Below are 17,551 nucleotides of genomic sequence, written 5' to 3' on the forward strand. Positions count from 1 at the left end.
CAAACAACCCCTATGCCTGGAAATTAGACATGCTACATAAATATGAGAATGTGGAAAACTCTTAGAATCAAGGAGGGGAGCTTGAAATCATCATCTTACCAAGAAGTGAGCAAGGATGATCAATCATAGGATCCAAGGTATTTTCATGCGAGCCAAAATTTTGGAGGGTTGTTGTAGCCACTACAACACTTGGCGACACACTGGTAGAACTCCAACTCTCTAAATGGACCTTGTTTCATGAAACGTGAGCCTACCCCTTCTGGAAGTATTGTTCGATTTTTTGATCATCATAGTTTTCACACTAACTTGATTGAAAGATATAGCACCTTCCATGCTCTTGATTAGTCAACACAAATTCCAAGCCAAGTTAACTCAGTCATTTCGATTGGGGATGAGGGGTACAAGTAATATAAATGCGGAGTCTAAGTTTCATCTCTAGTGTTGCTCCACTTCCAACAGGCCTAGAAAATACCCCGACAGAGTCAGACAGGAACACAAGCATCGCTTCACTTCCAACAAGCCTGGTCAGTACCCTAGCGGAGTTACTTGTATCACCTCTCCGCATAGGAAGCCTTTCTCTTCATTTTCCTTATTCATTTTCCATTTTTTTTTATTGTGAAAGAACTGTGCATAAGCACTTATTTATTTTAGAGGTGGAAGAGGGATCCCAACTTATTGAGAGCAGAAGAGGTTATTCCTTTAGATAAGTATGTTATATATACCTATGACATACTTGTTAAGGTTTTCCCCCTCACCTTACTCTACTTGACTGAGCTGACAAGGGTTAACCCAAAACAAACGACTAGAGTAGATGGTACTAGTTAGAATTCAAGCATTGTTTTTTCACCAAGACTCACTCTGAACAGAATGTATTTTCTATTAAGGGATCATCGATTGAAGACAACATGTTTTTCATAAAGAGAGAGGACAACAGATAATCAGATGTTGATAGCTATACATCCTCTTAGATTTGACCAGCTTGTCTCGAGAGCCAAACATGGTTTCACAAGAGGCTAACCTACGGGTACAAGAAAGAAAAGAAAGAAAAAGGAAAAAAGTAGAAGTAAAGAGAGAGAAAAACAAGTAAGAAAAGCAGGAAAGCAATAAAACCAAACCAAGAAAGCAAAATAGCATGCAAACCAGAAAGAAAAACAAAGCAAGAAGCAAAGACTACTCCTACTCCTATGCTAAATAGTGCATGGGCCTACTCACGTGAAGTGATATTTCCAAGGCAACCACCGGCACATTGGCTAGCCCATGTTGGTGAAGGCATGGTTCACAAGAAGAATGGTTAAGCAAACCAACAAACATGAAATATATAACAAAGAATACAAACACTCTTAGATTTTAAACGCGTCTACAGAAAAGAAAAAAGTGAAATCACAAGAAAAATACTTGTGGACTGACCATGGTGTTATGAAACACTGCGTATAGATGATAATCATATGCACTCTCTAGACTGTGACATATGATCGAACATGGGAAATACCAATAAGTTATGCTTTGCAAGCGCGCTTGTTATGTAAGATTCCTCCAAGGCTTGAGTGATGGGATCATGCGATTCAAGTGGAGGAAGCGAAATCTGGGTGTTTGGTTGATCTTCAATGTGAAGCAGAGAGTGATGAGGAGCCTTCGGTTTTTAAAAAAAATTCTAATCAGAAGTGGAACCAACCGTAGGACAGCAAGGGCCTGACATAACCATCATCCCATGCTGAAGTGCCTCAACAGCTTGTGGGGTTTCCACTTCGTCAATAGATATATCATCGAAGACCAGTGGCTTAGAAATATTGATAGTGAGTGAATCAACATCATAATCAAATGAAGATGTATAGAGATCATGACAACCACGATAAAAAAATTCGAGATGTTTGTCGACATCCTCATGATTTGATGAATCATGCAGATGGGTAGATGAAAAACAAGGATGTTCACCCTTTGTGTTTTTAGAAATGGCAGATGACAAATGGGACATATTTTCAGAGGAAGATGTGTCCTCTCCGTAATGTAATGATAGACTGACATCTGCTGTGTCCTGTGAACGATCAGAAATAGAAATATCCGGAAATAAGTTTTCACAGGGAGAATCAAAAGTGGCAAAATCACAAGGGATGTTAGGATAGAGCAGATGAGGCACAAATGGAATCGATTCATCCTTCACCACGGGTTCTTCTTATGATTCCCACACACACTCATCATGAATGATAACGTAGGTTGGCATCACAACACCAACTCCGTCAACAACTTGATCCTCATTCACAACACGTGTGGAGTCTAGAACGGAAGAAGACAAGAGAGTAAAATCTGGAGGATCAGTAGAATGTGGGGACGGAGGTTGAGGTAACAAGTCCACATGAAAACCAGCAAGCTTACAAGTCAAATTTGTGCATATATCAAGAGCAGGTGGGGTAGGAGGATTCAACAGTTCAATAGATGTGCGCACGCCTTCTCCCACCTCTCACTATGGAGCTAGATATGTTTGATGAGAAGAGGACAAACAATCACTTGTGATAGTGACCTCATCTGTCTTATATTTGGTAGCTATAACACCGAGGTATGCTAGGAGGGGTTCAGATGATTCCAAGAATTACAGATTTTCATAGATGTAAAGAAGATAGTCAAGTCTTCCATTGATGAATTCCCAATCAATTTCATCTTTAGGAAATCGGTATGAAAGATTATAAAAGGTTGTGTGAAATTTCTCAATGGATTCATCAGGTGCTTTCCATAATTCCATAATTTCTTTATTGAGTGCTTTACCATCAAAATGATTGAAAACATGGATTATCTCTACAAACAAATAGTGGAAAGAGTGAATAGAGTTTTCAGATAGTGTGACAAGCCATTGCAATGGGTGCCCATGAAGCGTGTATGCGAACAACGCGTAGGTCATGTAATCTTTATGGATTTCATGCCTTTCATGGGAGCCTGCGATGCCAACTGCATGCCTAACCATAGATGCTTCCCCTTCACCATCGTATGTATTAAGTGACAAGTCATTCCAGAAATCCTCTCGGATTTCAAAGTCGTTTCTGTAGGACATACATTTCATAGGACTAAGTGTTACATAATACATGATAGATGTGGGAATATTCAAAATAGACTTTGAGGACTCAGCTTGTCATCTAGAACTCCTTCTAGTGTCAAAAATGTTGATGGTTTTGGACCCACCAACATTCAGGGGATCTCCCCAATATCAAGTCCCAACTAGACATCACACCGTTTAGTGTAGGAGTCCCATCCGGTATGATGACCCGGTTGCCATTATCTTAAAGATATGCCTTAGCTCTTGCTTGTTAGCACATGAGAGTGGTTTACTTAGTCTTTGAACAACGAGGTTTGTATGCCTGGTGAGTTCTTAGTGTGGCTTGTGTCAAAGTTATTTCACTGCAGAGGGAGAGGGTGGAAGTGAGTCTCAAGTTGAAAGGGAATAGTCCCAACTCTACTAGAGACACATAACACAATAGGACATGCACAGATTCCAGTGGAGTAGTCCACATGGATGCAGTAGTCACAAACACAAGGTGAACAGATAGCATGTACAACACCTAGTGGAATAGTCCACATGAGTGCGACGGGCATTATAACAAGTTTACAAGAATGAATTTGTCGAGTGTCTGGAAGGATAGCCCACACAGATGAGACAGTGTTAACAACTGATACAACACACCTCCAATGGCATATTTACTAAAACAACTGAAATAGTTCAACTGTCTTAATATAGGTTAAAGAAACATGCATTACAAGCATCCAAAGAATAGTCCTATAAACGAATACAATACATGTGTGAAAATGTGATGGCCCATTAATAGGCTTCTGAATTAAGCGAAATTTACAAGACACATCCATACACCATTACATCACTAACCTCGATAGAGGGGCGTTGGAGCCACTTCTCGCTCCTCAAAGAAAATATTACAAACTCTCAAGGCTATGTGGGAGGAGCCAAGGTGAAAAGTCCTTCGCATGTACAAATGAGGGGTATATATAGCCAAGGGTGAAACTGACCCTTGTGACTATTTGACTTCCCTCATGACTGTCTGACTTACATGACTTTTCAACTTTACATGACTCTTCATGTGGGTATCTTCGACTTCCACATTACATTACATTGATTACAACAGTATGGTCCACAGTAGTGATGTGGCTAAGATTACTCATGACATGACTCGACACGACAGTGTTGGTGTGTTCATGCTAATGGTGCTGTCCACGTTGAGTTGCAGTGCTTCTGAGTGATGAGTGTTCTCTTGGTGCATCATAGCTTCAACTCCGCATGACAAGGTGTGTGAAGTCTTCGATGTTCTTGGTGTTGTCATGATAGTTCAAGCATGTGCATGTGTCTCCTTCGCTCGCTACTTGGTACGCTTCATGTGTTCATTTGTTCACGAACAAGTCTCCTAGCATGTGCTCCTTGTTCATCCCATTCGTCATCGCGCCATGTCTCATCCATGTACCTGTATCTACAATCACTCATGAGGAGATGACATCAAATCTAGAAATATCATATTCTACCATGATGCATATCTTTCTTTTTCGGGTGCAGGTGATCAGGAGAGAGAACAAGGCTTTGAAACTATGCAGAGCATATTTCAGGCTGGGATGTGGGCTCTAGGCACTATCAATTAAAATTGGGCAAAGGTCACTAGGAGGCTGAGGTGGAAACTCTAGATCAGCAGTGATTTTCTACAGGATCTGGCTTGGTTAGAGGGTAGATTTGCGCAATTTTTCCAGGGAGATAGTGCAGGGAGCAAGGGGACACTGGTAGTGAAAAATGCACAGATTCTCCGAGGAGGCTGGAAGCAAACTGTGCAGAGCTGGGAGGCAGGCGTGCAGGACATTCCTACATAGTTTCTAGGTTGAGTGGGATGCTAGGAAACTAGGAGGCAACCCATGAAAAATGCACAATTTTAAGGAGGATTAGCAGGTCGGATGATAGGGTGACTGGCTGAGAAAATGACGTAATTTTTTAGGGTACTGCAGTAACAGGCAGTGGGTGTCTCTCCAACATCTCTATGCAGTTTCATCAGTCAGTAGAAGCGGGCATGCTTGGCAGGTTCTGCGCAATTTTTGGAGGAGTGAGGCCCAGGGTCACTACCCAGTCAAACTCTTCAATTAAATAGTTAGAGGCTTGATGGCTTTGCTTGCACGCAATGCAGATTGAGATGGATTGTTGAGAAACTTCTTCATTGTTCTGGGTGACAGTCAGTTGGGTCGATTCCAAGACTGCACAATGTAGACTGCCTGGTAGGGAACCTCAAACTCTGCGTAATTTTGGGAAGCAGTACATGTTCACTGAGGGATGGGACTATGCAACACAGTTTAGCAAAGGTCTAGCTATTGGGGCGTGGTCTGATCGACATATTTTCAGCAAAATGACTAAGTGTGTGAGCGAGTGAACTTGTGCATAAATGACCTTGTGAATACACACTTGACACGACTCGACAACAACACACCTCGAACCAACAAGACAATGTGCTCAGTGTGACTGACTGCGAGATAGTATAATGGTGAAAGAGACAAGTGCAACACTTTAGATAGACATTCGGACGACTACGACGACACTTGCGCAATAGTACTTACAACATCGTGTGTGAGTGTGATAGATGTTTACATAGCAAACACAACTCAAACACAACCTTCAACATTACCAGAATGAGGTTGCAAGCATGACATAACAATCAACACAGCGAAGACGATAGTTGGTCTAACAAGTGAAAAGTAAGCGAGATATTTTGAAGAAACACATAAAATGACTTTTCATGTTTGTGCACATGCATGTTACTAAGGACAAGATGATATGACAATGACAAGAAATCATGCAAATGAACTAAGAGGTGTACTTCGAAGGGTGTTCTTTAGTTACCATACTTACCCTCAAGATGATCATGCATCTAATGGAGTTTGCATGCGGTCCTGATATTTTCGATTACCTGGTTTCTCGTTCCTTCTCCTCAACTCCTTGGAAGCGATTTCAACATGTCACCTTTTCTTATAGCCACTAAGAGGTAGATCTGTGCAATTTCAGCGGACAGTGACTATTGCTGAGATGATGCACAAGACACTACTATGGTATGGGGGTCCTAGGAGGACACCTCTGTGCAATTTCTTAGTGCATTGCAGCTGGACCGCTCTATGCATTTCTAGAGAGCAGTGTTGGCTTCCTAACTACTTTGTGAATTTTTGGAGAGCAGTGTTGGCTGGGCTCTCTGCGGTCTACGGGGTTTCAGTAGGCAAGGGAAGTTGGTGTCTCTACAGGCTATGGGTTTCAGCAGGCAAGGGAGGTTGGTGTCTCTACACACTATGGGGTTTCAGCAGGCAATGGAGGAAGCTTGATGGTTACAGAAGCAAAGTGCACAGTTCCGGGAAGCTGGATGAGGCTAGTTTGCTCAGGAAAATGGCTAAGTGTGATATCAATTAAACATATATAAACATTTATAAGACTTGACTATGATCACACACAGACACTTAGCAACACAACATAGACCATATAGAATGCATAAGACATACTTTTCTTGATGCACAAACTTTGTGACAAGATTGTGTAAAGTGAGAGTGAAACATGTTTATGTGATGACAGCCACTCATACACACACAATTCCCTTGAAGCAAAAAAGCATTCCTTTTGCGTGATAAACAATAATCCCTATGACCTAAAATGACACATGTTGCATAAACATGAGAACGCGGACAACTCTTAGGATCAAGGAGGGGAGCTTGAAATCATTAGCTTGCCAATAAGTGACCAAGGATGATCTATCGCATGATCCAAGGTAGGCTTCGAAATTTACATGTAAGCCAAAATTTTGGAGGGTTGTTGTAGCCACTACAACACCTTCCAAATCTGTTTTGGGAATTGTCTTTTCCATGAGGGATTCTGAAAGGAAAGACAATGCTTTATTGGCCAACTAGTCTATTGAGGGGACAAATCCTTTAAAGATACTCTGATGCCTTGAGATCCATATACTTGAGCAAATGAACATTGGGAGGGCTCGACATACCCTCCTCATGATCTTCTGCTATGATGATCCTTGGAAGGTCTAGTTTATAAACATCTCCTTCGAGCTGGATGGAATCACTGCAAGTGGAAAAATTGACCCTAAGGCACATCTCCATATCGAGATGGAGAATTGACCATGGAAGAAGAGATGGATAATTGATTCTTCGTCCCATTTGCAAAGAGCGCACCTTGAGGGCCCTTGAATATTTCTTCGCTTTAAATTTTCAGAAGTAAGAATGCTACCATGAGTGAGTGTCCAACAAAAGGATTTAACCTTTACAATGGATACACTATTCCAAATAGCCTTCCAAAGGTTAGAAGGACCAATAGAGGGAATGCTTCTTAATAAAAATCAATATCCATCCTTGATTGAGAATGCTTCTGACTTGGAGATTGTCCATGTTCTTTGGTCTTTTTTCATGAATGTGTATCAATGTAATCCCTTTCAATAGAGGAATAAGATTTGCCCAGGATGACAGTATTTTTGATGGAAGTCCTGGGAAAGCCCATCCTTTCCAATTCCCCAAATCATCCCAATCAGTTATGTCTTTCAATTTGTTGATCCTTTTTTCCTTCATCCATTCAATTAGAGGTTAGAAAATTTCCACAGAGCATATAGATTAGGAAGATATTTTTTGTCCATAAATTTATTCGGTAACCATTTCCTGCTTTCCATCCCAAGTTGTTGATGATAAGAGTAGTTGCTTTCTTATAGGGCCTTCATATTTTTTATCCTCCCTCAGCCTAATATACCTCCTCTAGTCTTATTATTTTCGATTTCTGGAAGTATTTTCTTATAAAATATTCTTTCCACCACATTTTGTTTTCTGATAGAATTTTCCAAATCAACTTTGCTCCCAAATCAATATTAACCATTAGAGGATCCCTAATTCCAAACCACCCCACTTCCTTTGGTAATCTGACTATATTCCAGTTTACTAAATATAACTTCTTTTCATTGTTCCTACCTCCCTTCCGAAGAAAATTGTGAATCATAATACTCATTTGATTCAAAATTCCCTTCAAGGCTAAAATCCCAGAGCAAATGTATATAGGGAGAGATGAGAGAACTTCCTTTATCATATAGTTTTCAAAACTGGCCCGTCTGAACCAGAAACTGGTCAAATTGTCCAGTTCATTAGCCCTTGCCATCAAACTAATTGAAAAAGATTATTTTTTTAGCTACACACTATTTTTTTGGTCTGACAGGCCATAAACTGCCTAATTTATGAAGGAATTGACTAGTTTTCCCATAAACCAGTGGGTTCCTTCATAAATCGGACGATATATTTCTAGGCCAGCTATGGACCCCACAGAATGTAATTTTGTGAGTTTTGATGTTGTTTTGAGGGAAATTTGGGGTTGTTTCCCTCCAAAAACAACCCCTCTAAGAAAAGCATGCCTCCCCTCTCATTTGCCTCACACATATCAGCCCTAGCAACACTAGAAATCAATGGTAATGTTAAATTCTTAAAATAAAAGTGGCATTTCCTTTATTTTTCATTTTCATCATTTTACTTAAAGTTTTACCATTACCATGAAATGACTTAGGATGTTTGAGAGTGGTTTCAACCTCATTAGATTTCATATGGAGAAACTAGAATTTTAGAGTTCACTCAAAATTCACCAGACTTAATGGTTTTCAGGATTCATGATTTGGGGGTTTGCAATGTTTCTATTTTATTTCATCATGCATGAGGGTATGAGAGTGGCATTTGATCGAGAGCATGAAGCCCTTTAAGAACCTTGATGTTGGTGGCATTGATTTTTGAACTTTATTGATGTTGGTGGTATTGATTGTTGAACTCCTCTATGATGGCCTTAACAAGAATGTACCTTTCACTTGAAGGAAAATAACTGATTAGGGATGCTAAGCTTTTTCTACCACATTATAAGGCCAAGGAGTTGAACCCTTCACTCAAACCAAAATCACTAGTTGACTGTTAAACTTTTTAAATTTATATGATATTATAGGGTTGAGTAATGCAAGTCTGAAGAATTTGAGCGAGATAATGTTTATGTATCTCTTGCTCATGATCTAATTTTTAGTAGTGTTGAATCAATGATGAGTTTCATGAGGGATCATGTTGATGAGTGATTTCTAGTTTTGACGTCTATTTCTGGTGGTACTACTACCACTACTGCTAAGGATGTAGAGGAGTTTTAGGCATCCTCAAACACTTAGCCAAATCATTTATGTAGTTCATGTTGATGATCCCTTGTCTAGTAGTGGCGATGAATTTGATCATGATGAAGAGTGATCATGTTGATCATTGATATGTAGACTTGCAGTAGGCCAGTGACCCCATAGCTTATAACATTGTTTTTGGACTTTAGAGGCCATTTAGAGGTTGATTGATTATGTATTATGTTGCTGATATGTATTGCACTATGTGCCAATTTAATATATTCACCATTACCTCATATATAAATGAGAAAAATTTGCATATTTTATCTCTATTAGTTTGGAATCATGGTTTTAAATCTTAAAAATAGTTTTTTCATTAAAAACTAATTATTTCATGTAATTTTTTAAAGACTGGTTCATTGAGTTCTTACCAGTCCCGGTTTGACCAGTTCCTTGAGATCTGACCAGTCTCGGTATGACCGGTTCATTGAGATCTGACCAGTTTGAGTTCATTGAGATCCAGTTTGACCGGTTCATTGAGATCTGACCAGTGACTAATTTGAAACAGGTTCCAGATCTGAAACCTAATTTGTTACCTTGTAGTTTTTAAAACTATGCTTTATCAAAATCACTCTCCATAAATTAATATATATTAACTAATATTTATTTGACACAAAATTATAATAATTATCATAAATATTACTATTACTTACTCATTAAAAACAAAATATCCACGAATCACTCCAATAACATTAAAACACCTCTAAAAGTATTGAAAGAGTAAATTCGTAAATATTATTCAATACACATGCCATTATATTTTTTATTTTTAATATATTCACCAACCATATTTAAACTAATAATTATCTTAGCTAACCATATTAATTATTAATTAATAACAAAATATCCATAGATTATAATATCAATATTGAATCAATATCAAATAAATAACGTCATAAATGTTGAAAAAAATGGTAAATAGTATTGAATGCACATGGTATTATATTAAAAAAATTACAATAATACTTTTAATTTTCTAATTAGTCAAAGTTTAAATAATATAATAAAAATATTATATATTATATATATATATATATTAAAGGAATATATAATATTTTTTTAATAATTTATTAATAAGAAAAATATAATTAAAAAATTTAACATAAATAAATATAAATTGAATTATTATTTTAAATCTTATTCCAAAGGAGACATTAAACGTGACATTTGCATTGCCAGTTGGCTTTCTTAAAATAAAACGTTCGGTGTCAGATAACAAGTCAACGGAAACTACCTTTACAGATAACCAAGTTTCTCCGGATAAGCACCATGGTATTATAAAATTTATATGTTATCGTGCACCATACTTACTTGGCACATTATGTGGTGTAGAAATTATTAAAAGATTAAACAAGATTTTATTATTGACTCATTGTTATTGTATTCATTTAGAACTACAGATAATTCCCGAGAGAGTTAACCTATAGACGTGCCGGTGACTGGAGAGAAAAATAAATAAAAATTGCCATAATCTTTTTCTTCATTATTTTAATAGCCCGCGAGAGCTACAAATAGGCTTCAATGGAGCTGAATCTTTTTCACAGATGGTGGAGAATTTAATAAGGCCATTCTGTATATAGCCGGCCTGTTGGATTTTCATTTAGAATAGGATTTTCCAAGCCTAGGGTTTATTGGCTGTATAGCAGTGTGCAGGCTATACAAATCACATGAACTGTTATGAGCAACGATAGGAGGCCACGGATGAAGATGCATGTGTATACGGCTTATGACAGAGGTTGAGCTCTGTGATACTCCAAGGTCTAGAGCCGGCCTGATTTTTAGGTTTTCTGGATTGGTACTGAGGTTCTGACTTCGAATCCCATGCGGAGCAAAGAGAAAAGAAACAGATTGCTGAAACTGATTATGAAGACATGGCGTCGGCTTCATCTGGCAGTGCCTAGGGCCACCAGATCGATCACAACCTCGTCGATGATTATGACGCCCCTCAATAAGCTGTGCCGCTGCCTCTCTTGGCCCGATGGCGACTGGGCGGATAGCGACCAGAAAGACACGGCTCCCGAAGGGTATTTCGCAGTCTACGTCGGGTGGATCGCGCCAGGTTCGTGATCAAAACGGAATCAGTTAACCACCCTCTGTTCCGGAAGCTGTTAGAGGAAGCGGAGAACGAATATGGTTTCGACTTCGCGGGCCCTCTCACTCTGCCCTGCGAGATCTCCGTTTTTCGCGGGATTATGGGCACCTTGAATAACGGTTATGGCGGTGATGTATCTCCGAATGAGGGCGACGACCGCCTGTGGCTCCTCAGCCGCAGGGCTCTGGATATTCTGAACTAAATTAGCGTGTCTATTCAGTATAATCATATGTAAATTTTAGCTCCGATAGATTAGTTGGTTGTTTGTAAAAAATTATCTGCTTTCTTTGTCGTTAATAGTTATAATGATAGTATTGTCAAAGATCTTTGATCTTACCAAAATTTTTCGGTAATTGATTCGTTTTTCTAATTCGGTGGGTTTCGGTAAATGATTTGTTTTTTTCTAATTAGGTGGGTTCACAGAAATAAACTATCAATTTCTCTGATTATGTGGGTTCAAATGTCTGCTTTTGGCGTTGGCAATGCTTCCCAATCCAAAGCTAATACTTTCCCATCCAAAGCTTGTACTGTTTTCAAGGTTGATTATGCTAAAAATTGCTAGAGTTGTGCTTCTCTGGACGGATTGATCTTCATCAATTTCTTTCGAAACTCTTGCACTTGGTCTCTCATGGACATCTCTCCGCTTTTGATAACAACTCTCTTAGTTTTGCTTCTACTATTATTTTTTTTGGGTGGGTTTTTCAATTGTGAGTTTATTGGTTTTTAGGTTCGAATTTCTTTCTAGGGTCTATAGCAAGTTTCAATCTCTCGTGCTCTAGTTATTTGTTTTTTCTTTTGGCTAATCTTAACCTCTTTTTTATTTCTCCATCTTTATCTCAGATTATCTTTCCATTTGGGTTGTAGATTTTCCCATTTTCCCATTTTGTTCTTTCTTTTTTCCACCTCTCCCTCAGATTATCCTCCTTTCTTTTTTCCACCTTTCCATCTTCATCTCATATTATCACCTCTCCATCTTCATCTCAGATTATCCTTCCATTTGGGTTGTGGATTCTCCCATTTTCACATTTTGTTCTTTTTTTTTCCACCTCTCCCTCTTCATCTCAGATTGTCCTCCTTTCTTTTTTCCACCTCTCCATCTCCATCTCAGATTATCCTTCCATTTGGGTTGCGGATTCTCCCATTTTCACATTGTCACTTCACTCTCCTGTTGTTTATTTGGCTACCTATCCCATTTTTCATTGTCCTGCCTCAACCCCTCTCCTTCTTGGCCATCCCTTCATCTTAGCCTTGATAATGGTGCACCTTTCCACTATCCTCTAACCTTCTCCTTGCCTCCTCCTGCAACTATGCCTCATGGTAAACAAGCCCTTAGACATAGAGGTAGTAGGTGGGCGTACTCCCTGTTTCTACCTAGATCAATTGTTACATTGCCTCTACTTCCCAACTTTGTAGTCAAGCCCGAGCTCGTGCTTCCATCACTTAATATCAAGAAATCGTTCTTGAATTAGTCCGACAAGAACAAGTGGGAGATGAATTGTGTCATGACTATCATTTTACTCCTAAGCCTCGTGTTGATGTTGTTATTTGTGACTGGATCCCTAATACAGGGACTTCTACTCTCACATTTTTCCTAATATATGCAAGTAGTTAATATTTACTACCACACTAAAATTCTCATGAGACAAGTCCTCATTAATGGTGCAGATAATGGACATGATAATTGTACTAGATTGGCAAAGGTGGAGGAAACAATTGATAACATAGACCACAAGTTGACTATTCGAGTTAGAAAATCAACCAATACTCCTCGAATGAGGATAGTGACTAGCTATCACAGATGTTTGGAGATTTTTCCCACTAGTTGTTATGACACACTGATCTTTTATTTACAATTCTAGTAATCTTCATTTTTTGGTCACATGGATATATGTCAAGGTATGGATCAACCAACATGTTCATATGAGTTTTTATTTACAATATTCTCTAGTTAAAGGAGGTTTAAGCAATCTAAAAACTCTTAACTTATGCTACTAATGTAATTTCCCTTCAGGTAAACAAGGACCAGAAAAATTATGGTCAATGTAATGTTCTTTTGACGTAATGTAAAGTTTCTAACTTCACAAAGAAAAAAAATCTCTTTACTAATCATATAATTATAACTAATTATTTTTCATAGATTTTAATTTGGTTTTACAAAATAATAGTAATGAATTAGTATATATTAACTAATTAACAACCAATATTATTTGACAACAAAATTTTGATAATTATAAGAATTATTAATATTACTTACTAACTAAAAACAAAATATCCATAAATCAAAAAAATATTGAAATTAAAAAAAAATAAAAATGTTGAAATATCTATAAAAATATTGAAATAAAAACATGGTAAATATAGTTCAATACACGTGAAAAATTATAATAAAATTTATAATATAATCAATAATCAAATTTTTTTAATGGTTATTAGTTTCCTCGAAGGCTATTTAGAGGAAGCAGGATGTGATGGCACAATCTTAGTTGGGATAGTCCTCATCCTTCTTCTCTATGCTGACAATATTGTTCTTTTCGCAAGGTACCCATTTGATCTTGATAAGCAACTCAGGCTTCTTAAGGATTTCTGCACTACCATGGGTATGACTGTTAACACTGACAAAACAAAAGTTATGATTATCAAATCCAAGGACACTTACGCTATTTTTATGTATGACAATAATAAATTGGAGGAAATGTATTCTTACAAGTACCTAGGAATTGATATTCATCACAAGCTCAACTGGAACCATAGCATTGAGAAAAGGATTAATGGGGGGTGGAAAGCTTATTTTGGTCTTGAAAATAATTGTAAAACAACAAACCTCGTAATGTGGGATAAAAAGAAGTTCCTCTTTGAAACTTGAGTCACTCCTGTTATCTTATATGGCTGTGATGTTTGGGGTTGCAGCATCTCCAGAGAATCATGGAGAAAGATTGAACAAATCCAGAAGCGTTTTATAACTTATAACCTGAAAATTAAAAGTAATACATCCTATCCTATTCTCCTTTTAGAAGCAAGTCTTTCCCCTATGGAGAGGCTAGCTATGATTAGGTTTCTGCTATACAAGCACAAACTCAATAACATAGACGATCATAGACTTCCTAAGCTAGCTTTAAATTCCAGCCAAAACCACCTAAGGCTCAATCGGGGGTGGCATAAAGACACAAGGGCCTGGTTAAACTATTGGGAGATCAACGAGAATGACGCATTGAAAAACATAAATAACATTAAAGATATTGTTACTTCTAAATTCAAAGAAACAATGTGGTGTGAGAAAGATTTAGCGGCTAAAAGAAAATTAAGTTATTATAAGAAGGTAATCAACCCCACCCTAGAAGATCAAAAGTATCTCTCTATTTTAACTAGCTCAAAGAAGAAAATTAATATAGCAAAGATTAGAACGAATTCTCATGAGCTCCATAGTGAAACAGGTCGTTGGGAAGTTCCTAAAACACCATGGATGGAAAGGATCTGCCATATATGTGAGAATAGGAACATCGAGGATGAAAACCACTTCCTCTTAGAGTGCCCCGTGTACAACCACATTAGATCTCAATTTCACAATCTTTGTTACAATACTGACCTTCCTAGCCTTTTACAATGTCAAAATTATAGTGAGCTCGGGAGGCTTCTCTTCAAGCTTTTTGAGTATAGGAATAAAATCTTAAATCAAAATAAATAATTTGTTTCTTTAGGTCCGATAGACCAATGTTTGGTTTCAGCAGACATTAACCATCATCATCATCATCATCATCACAATTTCATAATAAGTTTATCTTAAAAATTGTATAAATTAAAAAAAAAAAACTAATAACAATTAAAAAAATTTAATTATTATAATATTATTTTTTAACAAATTAATAACCATCAAAATTAATAATATTAATTAATCATAAAATATCCCTAAATTATAACATCAATAATAAAACAATATCGATAACATCATATGGCATCAATATCGTGATAAGCCTTAAAATTAAAAAATAAATGTTATTCAATACACCTAATATGATGTATTATTATATCCTTAAAAAACTATAATAAGTCTTTTAATCTATAAATAGAAAAAGCTACCATGATTTTTTTTTTTAATTTACTCATTAGTCCAATTTTAAGAATATAATAAAAATAAAATATTATATAGGAAAGGTATAATTAAAAAGAAAAAGAAAAAAAATAATAGTACAATATTAATAACAAATATGCTTTAAAAAATAGCATAAATAATTTTAACTTACATTATTATTTTAAATCTTATTTTAAAAGAGAGAATTTTAAATCTTATTCCAAAAGAGACATTAAACGTGACATTTGCATTGCTAGGTGACTTTCTAAAAATAAAAGGTTTGGTGTCATGCATCTAATGGGATAACTAGTAAGTGGAAACTACCTTTATAGATACCTGCTTTTCTAAGCACCGTGATATTCCATAATATTATATAATTTATATGTGATCGTGTACCATACTTCTATTGAAAATTATGGGTGTACACATTATTAAAAGATCAAACAAAAATTTATTATAGACTCATGTTATTATTTAAAATTATATATAATTTATATAAATATATTAATGAATTACATAGGATTGAAATAAGCTAATAAACATATATAGTAAGCATTTAATTTTAATATTAATATAAATTAATATAAATTATAATAATAATTATTACAAGATAATATTATAATATTATTAATGCTATATAATAAGTGGAAGTGTATTAACTAAGCCACTCTGGTCTTAACATGCGTCGCTAGTATACCTGGTCTCTATTCGAACAGCTGGTCCCAATTCAACTCTGGGCTCTCTTCAAACCGCTACCCAATAAGCTCAGTTACCTACTCATCGAATTAACTTACGCATTTCGGCGGAAGAGTGCGTTTTTTTGGGTGAAAAAATGATGTTCGATGGAGCCTTACCGTTCAAATAAGCTTTTTAAAAGTATGTAAATATGTGTAAATTTTAAAATTTTTAAGTATATGATAGTTTAAATAAAACAAAAAACAAATTTAACTACTAATTACATTTGAATAGGTAATTAGTAATTAATAATAGTGTACATTTTTTTCTTTTGGTGTATATATTTGAAAATGATTTTATCTCCTTTACTATTGAAATTTAATTTCAATATTGTTATATTTATAATTTAGTAAGTTAAAATTTAGTTTTTTATTATGATCTAAATTTTTAATGTTATAATTTAAATAATAAATATATTATAAATGTAATTTAAATAATAATATAAGAAACTTTATCAATTTGATTTTAATAAATATTATAATTTTTTATATGGATAAGTATAACTCAAAATTGTGAATTTGAGGTTCTTAGAAATGTATATTTTATAAAATTACTGAAAAATTAATAAACATTATTCCCTTGGTCATAATCATATCTGTTAAAATCAAATTTATACTTTAAAATCAAACTTATACTTTTATTTGTGTGTGCAGTAAAATCCACTTGTTCAGGACCAAAATTAGTGCATTAATAATTAACATAGTTGTAAGTTATTAGTTGTAAGTTATAATTGAATATAGTTGTAATGGATGCGATTATAAATCTCTCTCAACTTGTAAAATGTGATTGCACTCAATTATGTGCTTAGCCTACACAAGTGCGAAGTATATATAGAAATTTTTACTCCTCACTTAGACTTACAATATATATTTTAAAATAATAAAAACATAAGGAAATCATAAATTTTAAAAAATTATTTAACTAATTTGAATTTGAGTAATCTAGATTTAAATGTGCTTAAGAAATTATTTTTAAAATAATAATATTATAAAATTTAATTTAGTTTGTTGTTTTTATTTATTTATTTATTATAATTTGATTTATTTCTATTGAAAAATTCTACATAAAAGAATTATAAAATGATTAAGTATAAAAATATGTTATATTTAAAATCAAAACTATGCTTAAAGACAAGTATTGAGATGTTTTTTTAGATAATTGTGATAGCTCGATTAAGTCTCTCTTTAACCACGTTAAGGGCTAGATTAGAGGTTTCTTAAACCCTCGATCAAGCTATTTGAAATTTGAATTTCAAATATTGATCGAGTTGTTGAGGGCCTAAAAAACAAAGTTTTAGCTCCTTTTTTGTAGATTTCTTAACCCCATTTTGTAACCTAACTCACTCCTAGAAAAATATGTCCTTAAGTGGCAGAGTTTATCATGTTAGATTCGGGAAGGAACCCTCTATTCAATGGAATATCAGTTTGACATTTTTGAATTCATATGATATTTGTTATCTAGTTTCTTTTAAAC

General features: G+C 35.6%; 1 protein-coding gene across 1 annotated transcript; it reads left to right on the top strand.

Moving 5' to 3' along the window:
• Positions 1-11,006: 11,006 nt before the first annotated feature.
• LOC149202632 (protein SMALL AUXIN UP-REGULATED RNA 51-like) lies at positions 11,007-11,479 on the top strand. Its single transcript, XM_089401650.1, has 2 exons — positions 11,007-11,244; positions 11,298-11,479. The coding sequence occupies exons 1-2, from the start codon at positions 11,007-11,009 to the stop codon at positions 11,477-11,479; spliced, it is 420 nt and encodes a 139-aa protein (XP_089257776.1).
• Positions 11,480-17,551: the final 6,072 nt, after the last annotated feature.

This window comes from Pinus tabuliformis, chromosome 2_1, assembly GCF_031772625.1.
Source record: "Pinus tabuliformis cultivar Carrire ecotype Pingquan chromosome 2_1, CPIR1, whole genome shotgun sequence".
NCBI lineage: Eukaryota > Viridiplantae > Streptophyta > Pinopsida > Pinales > Pinaceae > Pinus > Pinus tabuliformis.

What these genes read in the sequence shown, in the direction of transcription:
- LOC149202632 (XM_089401650.1), top strand. Translation starts at nt 11,007, where the DNA reads ATGCGGAGCAAAGAGAAAAGAAACAGATTGCTGAAACTGATTATGAAG. An exon ending in CGTCGGGTGGATCGCGCCAG is followed by an intron (nt 11,245 to 11,297) that starts GTTCGTGATCAA and finishes GGAAGCTGTTAG; the next exon opens with AGGAAGCGGAGAACGAATAT.